General features: G+C 38.7%; 1 protein-coding gene and 1 pseudogene across 1 annotated transcript; both read right to left on the reverse strand.

The window, feature by feature from the left end:
- The window catches only part of LOC138015543 (uncharacterized), a 3,073-nt pseudogene extending 2,230 nt beyond the window's left edge, over window positions 1-843 (reverse strand).
- A 1,667-nt stretch (window positions 844-2,510) lies between these two features.
- Window positions 2,511-6,452, reverse strand: LOC138015551 (uncharacterized). Its single transcript, XM_068862624.1, has 5 exons — window positions 6,313-6,452; window positions 5,170-5,465; window positions 4,028-4,139; window positions 3,331-3,450; window positions 2,511-2,752 (listed from the first exon to the last, which is right to left on the reverse strand). The coding sequence occupies exons 1-5, from the start codon at window positions 6,377-6,379 to the stop codon at window positions 2,511-2,513; spliced, it is 837 nt and encodes a 278-aa protein (XP_068718725.1). The 5' UTR covers window positions 6,380-6,452.
- Window positions 6,453-7,306: the final 854 nt, after the last annotated feature.

Raw genomic sequence — 7,306 nt, forward strand, 5'->3', positions numbered from 1 at the left:
AAATATGGTTGCTTTACTTTACTTTACCTTACTTTACTTTACTTTACTTTACTTTAAGTTTATCGAAGAAGGCTGACATTTCCGCGGTTGAAGAAGGTCTGGCATCAACATTCAGAGGGGTTTTCCTCCCCTGTTCAGATGCATACTGTTGAGGTGGAGTAATGGCATTTGATAAAGAGTCGATTTTCTTGTCCAGGCTTTCTTTTAGTTTTTTAGCAGACCTGAAATCAATGTCTTTACCCTTTTATACTCCACTTCGTTTACATAGGTTGGTAACAACCACGAACATTTAACTTGAGTGCAAGCTAATTTGCCGTGTATTCGGTTCCATGCTTCGATGTAAAACAGTACACTAGCGACGTGAGAGCATGATTCAGCGAGGCCTGCTTTACAATTTAGGCAGTGCGCTGATAGAATCGTCCCATCCTTATCAGCTATGATCCAAATGTTTACCAATGGGTCATTCATTCGTTGTGAGTGACAAACTTTGACCACAACAACGCATTTACCGGAAATCATTAGTCCTCGCACCGAAGTTACAAATCCGGACACCATCTGATTGTAGGCTTCCAAACTCTTGTAGGCTTTGAACTGGTCTTTTGTGTAGTGGCTGGTCTCCAACGCTAAATATGCCAGCAAATCAGTGGATTCTATCCGGGGTAAACACTCCGGGTCGAACTGATCACTTGGAATGCTCGCCGGATCCACTCCAACGACGGATATCTTCTGGAGATATCGAGACTTTACATGGCTTTCAAGACCTTTTACATAGTCAGAAAGCACTGGAATATTAGCAGCAAGGCTTTGCAAGTCTTCACAAGCTTTTTCTTCGGATAGGTCCATTTCCAAACCGATTTATAGCGCAGAAAACTAAACAGCTTTGCAGAATTGGCCTTCTACTTAACATAAATTTCACGGGCCAGGGGCACCAAGATGGCGGATGCCCAAATATGGAAACTCTAATGGCGTCAGGTGAAAACCAAGAATTAGCGCGAACGTCCTGAATGCAACCATAACACGTCACAAATATTCAAGATGGTGGCACCTGTGAAATTTTAAGTGCTAAAAACCGATTCTAAAATTTACCTTTTTCAGGTAGGAAATGTTGTTTTTTGAGTTTCAGAACAAATTTGATTCCGAACATTATTTGTTATTACTGGGTTGCCTATGGCAAACCCAGTCGAGGTCTGCGTTTAGTTTGCTTGTTTTCTTTTTTTTTCTTTTTTTTAGTTTTTTTTTTCCGTGTCGGTAAAAGTCTTGCCTGTCACTCCCCTGGTAAGTGGTGTCTTTGTGCATAGAGCCTTCTGCGCGTATTTTCTTAGGATCGAGAGGGTAGTGGAACTGCGTAGATTTCTCTGGTGGACACAGTAGAATCATTAACTTAGCCTGCAATGGCGTCGAAAGTCATGTAACGCGAATGGCGTTTTAGTGGATCCTTAAACAAAATATACCCTTATGGAGCTCAATAATGGAAAGTCAGCAGGAAGGGTTCACAGGCCTGTTGGAAGGGTGCTTGAGTTTCAACAAAATGAGCCCCAAAATCAGTGAAAACTTGTGACGCAGATGAATAATAAAGTAGCTGCTATTTCCAAAATGATGGAATTACCTGGTGATAAATAACGTCGTACGCGTCTTGGAGAGTAAATTTTGACTTTGCATAAACAAGAGTTGGGCGATTGTGATCTTTGTTTTGACAAACTTTATAACACTTGACGGAAAAAGAAACTTACAAAAACCCGTTATCTTGCCATCTTTTTACGCAGATGCTTCACTGTTTGGCGAGTAAACATGCAGGTTTAACTTAATCACGGAGCCCTCTGAATTCCGGCCATGTCTCTTTCGATTTTGCAATTTACTTAAACCTAGCAAAAATCTCCCAAAATGTTTGTCGCTGATCGTAACTTTTTATATTCTATATTCACGGTTCAAAATTAATGTTGTTTTCATGTCGTAAATATTTTGTTCTCGATCGACCGTCCCGGAAACTTCCTTCTGCTCTTTCTAAAAACTGTGTCTCGATAGTTATTTGCTTTTTTATCAATATTTGTTTTGCATAAAGCAAGCTAACAAAATCTGTACCTTGCTGAGTTCGCATTTGTTAGCGTTAATAGTATTTTCGGTCAGATGCTTCTGTTTTTTATGAGGGGTTTATTGTTTTGGTCTCCCATCCTAACACTAACCCCGCGGAACAGGGCTTGACTTCAGTGAAATTTAGTATTACAAAGCTGTCAGATGCTCAGAGGGCACACTTGTGGTGAAACGAAGTTGTGAGGGAACTTGAAAATTATCAACATGTCAGCCCAGAAGCCAATGTTTCTCGCTTCTCTTTTATTTGTTATTCTTCAGAGACTGGAATGCTGTATTTCAATACCACACAATTCAGTGCCTTCTGATTTTCTGTAGCATGTACCACAGGCAACCCAGTGTATGCTTCACGGAAGCATCTGTTTATTTTTGGTGGGAGTGGTGGTTCCGACAAGAATTAGGATTCATTTTCAAAGTATTTTGAGTTACTCACCCCATGATATGCTGGCATAGCCCCCAAATATGTTCTGGTTCACCTTGATTATGGTAACAGTTGGCCCTTTTCCGTCACACAGAGAGTGAAAGGTCGAAGAAGCCCAGCCGTGCTTTGAAGCACCCCAGCAGAGAATCCAGGAACTATTGCTTTGCGATACTGGCCTCAGCCATTTGCTCAGCTGGTCCAGGTACGTTTGATTGCTTCCAATAATGACAGACTTTTCGATCTTTTCTGTTGAAAAAACAAACCATTCCATTTAGATCACAACCCCCAACATGCGTGGTACAGCGGATCGTTTTCAACTGATACCATTGGGAGGAAAATTTCACCCGTTTACGAGAGCTTGTGAAGGTTTCCAGCTCTCGTTCTTACCATTCTTCTCATAGGATACTTCACCCGTATTGCACAAGGATAACGAGAAGGCATCAACGCGAAACACTAAGGACGGCAGAAAGTTATGTTTTATTTAACCTGTGGACGGGGCGTTTGTGCAGACAAGCAAACATAGAGACGTGATTTAAAAAACTGTCGGTGGCGTGATCTTAAACCACGTGACCATTTTCGTGCGCCGTAAACAGGAGGTATTTTTAGGCCCCTATCCCTGTTAAGTGTTGGACTTGATTTCCTGATAAAAGAAGCTCCGTTAACCTCGAACATGTCTTTACTTTGCTCTCTAGCAATATAACCGCTTTGACTTCTTTCTTTTTTATATATTGCCCCCAAATCACGTGACTATTGGGCACGCAAAGCGTGCAAAACAAGACTGTCAGCGTCAGTCGCGATAGGACCTTCATTAACCTGGACTTTACCTGTGCAGTTTCTTCCGTCTCCTCCATATCCTTTTTTGCAAGTGCAATTGTAAGATCCTATGGTATTCGTACATGTGGCATTCACGTGGCACTCGTTTTCAGATGAACACTCGTCAATGTCTGGAACAAGTGAAACATCAGACAAACCAATAGTTGGTTATTCGAACTCTTTCAGTGAGAATTCAGGTTTCATAGTTCCCTTCTCGATCTTGCAACAAAATCTGTTTACTACCGATCTCGCACAGGAGCACATCAAGGGGAGTGAGCCTCTATCTTCACTTATTCCTTAAGTCAACCCTTTCTTGAGTAAATCCATTTTTTGTGACAAGTTTTACCGATCTTGAATCAGTAACTTAATTGCCTCAGAAAATTCTATTTCGATCCTATTTTTTAGGGAGCCCTCAGTTGTCTGCAATTTGCTCTAGATTAAATTCACTTGATAGATACATTTTCAAATACTATTCGTTCGTTTTGGACCATGTCGTCCCAGATCTTTCTGTTTTGCACAAGATTATGTGAACGATAGAAATGAGATGATTTCTTTTCCTATTTTGCTGATAGGCTAGATATCAGGCTATTCAACTTAAAACCTGCACGTTCGATTCTTTCGCATTAGTCAAATTGTTTGCGGAGCTACTTGGCTAAAACCAACTGAAAGAATATTTTGTAAGGCGCAAATTGTCACGTGGGATCTTACCGTTTTCGCAGTCTCGTCCCGTGAATCCTTTGCAGACACACTTGTAGCTGTTGTCTTCGTACAGTGGCAGACACGTTCCATTGTTCTTACAAGGCCAACCACTACATGGCGACTATAAAGGATTGAACCAGATTTGTTTTATAGAATAATAGACGTGCGTGGAATGTAAGGCTAAATCCCGATTGTTGAGTTTTTCTAAAGCCTTAGTCAGAGGCACGGCCATGCCGGCGATGACTTCTTACAGTATTGTACGTCCTTGTTAACGCAGCCAAACCTACTGATTAAAGGTTGTAGAAGCAAGAAAGTGATATTGACGCTCAAAAACGGCTTAGCCTTTTAATATTTTATTTATTTCGTTTCTGTACAATAAACTGAGGTTTTTATCACTCGGCCACAAACGACGTCAGCGACAACCAGCGACGGTGGTGGTGTGCGACGTTCTTTGTGACACTACTAGCATGTACGCAATGCGTACCTATTTTTTAATGTCCAGGTTTGCGATATCTCATAGGATCGTTTTCATGCATGTCGTATCTTATTTAACACCATAAACTTTGAATTTATGTGATTTCTCAATGTTATCGCGATAAAAAAAAAAAAAAAAAAAAGGAATAAAAGCCGGTTACTCAACGGGTAATCAACATTGCGCTGTTTATTATTTTTCATAATCTGGGTGAAGCAGATTACGTTGAGTACACCATCGGTAAATATTTTACGTATTCTCACGGCAGTATAAACCTATTAAAAGCAAGCCAATTTAAAATTCTTCGGAAATGCCAGAGCAAATTCGATTGTTTGGTTTTTGAAGTGTTACTCATTAGAAACTCAAATACTTAGGCAGATTGTATCTGTGCCAAGCTCTTTGTTTAACTTTGTAGTATTGCCATAACTATTGTGCCTTTTGTATTTGTAATCGATTTCCATTTTTCTACTTTTGAGACTTGATAATAACGTTATGATAACGTCGAAACGTCGTCGTTCTTAATACTTTTTAAAAATTCTTATTTCTTAAGCTTTTAGTATGTTTAAAAGCATTTTATGGCATTTTTGTATAACGAAATGTTTTTCAAAACCACTTCTTGAAGAATTAAAAGCGCGAAAAAAACAGTGTACGCCAAAAATGTCCAAGATACTCGACATACCGTGATGCTGAAGTGGTGAAAGGATTTGCTGGAAACGAATTTGTCTGAGTTGTTGTACTTGTCCGAAGGGAGCAGTTCACAAAGCAGTTTACCGTTGATGTCCGGGTAAGCAGCCAAGTTGTATGAAAAACATGTCGGAGTTTCCAAACAGGCAAACGAGCACTGGAGCATCCAGTCAACGTGACTATACCCAAGAATTGTGATATTCAAGTTGGAGAATTTGTCCTCTTTAAAGTTTACGAAACTGACACCAATGTTTGGTTCACCTCGACTGATAGCTTTGTCGGCTTTTTCCTCTAAAATAGATGAATAGCGGCTGAACAAAAACATAACTGTACTGAAGGGAAAGGTGTCGAGAACGCGCAAACGCGGACTCCTTGACAACAATGGTCCCGTCGTAGATTCGAGGTGTCAGGTTTTTAAGATGTTCTTATTTCGTCAGTATTTCTGCCATGAGAATAAATGTAGTTTTAAATCCAGAAAAGTGTTTTTTTTTCTTTGTTAGATTCTCAAAGGAAAAACAGATGGCTTTTTTAAACCTTAATTAAGCTAGAAGGGATTTCAAATTTTCTGAAATTTTCTTATAAGCAATCGATTTTGAGATAAATTTTCAGCTAAAGAGCGTCAACTTTTTGTGCCATGAGAATAAATGTAGTTTTAAATCCAGAAAAGTGTTAGGTTCTCAACGGAAAAACAGATGGCCTATTTAAACCTTAATTAAGCTAGAAGGGATTTCAAATTTTCTGAAATTTTCTTATAAGCAATCGATTTTGAGATAACTTTTCAGCTAAAGGGCGTCAACGTTTTCAATTTTTTGAGATGGTCGAAAAAATTCCCGGTCAAAAACAAAGTTTTCAACTTTGATGGAAGTGAAGAAATGCAAAACGCTAGATACAAAATTATTTCGGCCAACGCCTTTTATCTTAGCAAATGAAATAACATTCAAACAAAAGGCATTAAAACGTTGATAATTTCATACTCATAGCTTAAATACCGACGAAATAAGAACGTTTTTAAAAAAACTGACACCTCGAACTTATAGGCCTATGACGAGATCTTAAATTTTTTGAGCTCAGGTTGAGGGAAAATACAGCGAAAAACAGGAGCCTATGGGCTTGCATGTTGACGAAAAACGTATCATACCTGTAGCAACTCTATATGAGAGGACGAGCATGAGTATAAGAAATGTCGTACAGCCAAAGGGTTTCATCCTTTTAACTTGTTTTACTGTGCAAAACTGTTCGACTGTCAGTTTTCTGCAAACCAGTGAGGTTCACCCTTGCTTATCCAAATGTGGAAGGAGTTAATGATAAAAGGACAGGTGCGTGGTATTATAACGGTGCGAGTTCGTGTCAAGTGGAAACCGTGATATCTGTCAGTCGTGAAGACACCAGCGCACGTTTATTTGTCCAGGGTGTTTTCATGTAATTGTAGATAAAAGCATCAATTAACCACATGAATATTTCATCTTTTAGCCGTGAGGACATCTCTCCCTAAATTCACAGCGAACTACTTTACTATATTATACTTTTGTCTAGAAGATTATAATTTTATACCTTGGATAATCTTGCTTTCTAGAGAGTTTCACTTATTTTACATTGAATACCGCTGATTCTTGTATAGAAACTGTAGATCGTCGTAAAACAAAGCTTGCGCCTTGTTACTTTCAATTAATACACTTTTTTTTATAAGAACGTCTAATTTTGGAGGTGAGGCTAAACTTTCTCATATATTTTTACGATGTGAACGGGGCTGAAAACTGAAAACCTTCTTAAGATGTTCTTAAATTTACATCAGATTTTGTTTCACCTGATGACTTTGATGGTGTTGACGTTATTTTGGAACGTATATAAATAAGAACTGCTCATTATTACAAACTGAAAAAAAGAATCAATTAAACACATGAATATTTCATCTTAGCCGTGAGGACATCCCTCTTGAAATTCACAGCGAACTACTTTACTATATTGTACATTTCTGTTGGAGATTATCACTTACCTAGATGATCTTTCTTTCTAGAGAGTTTCACTTATTTTACATTGAATACCACTGATTCTTGTATAGAAAATGTAGATCATCGTAAAACAAAGCTTGCGCCTTGTGCTTATTTAAGTAAAAAGAAAGAATAAGGAAAGAC

This window comes from Montipora capricornis, chromosome 1, assembly GCF_036669925.1.
Source record: "Montipora capricornis isolate CH-2021 chromosome 1, ASM3666992v2, whole genome shotgun sequence".
Taxonomy (NCBI): Eukaryota; Metazoa; Cnidaria; class Anthozoa; order Scleractinia; family Acroporidae; genus Montipora; species Montipora capricornis.

Coding starts and splice junctions, on each gene's coding strand:
- LOC138015551 (XM_068862624.1), bottom strand. CDS start 6,379: ATGAAACCCTTTGGCTGTACGACATTTCTTATACTCATGCTCGTCCTC. Junction 5,466..6,312: donor CTCATATAGAGTTGCTACAG/GTATGATACGTT, acceptor CATCTATTTTAG/AGGAAAAAGCCGACAAAGCT. Junction 3,451..4,027: donor GGGACGAGACTGCGAAAACG/GTAAGATCCCAC, acceptor CACTTGTTCCAG/ACATTGACGAGTGTTCATCT.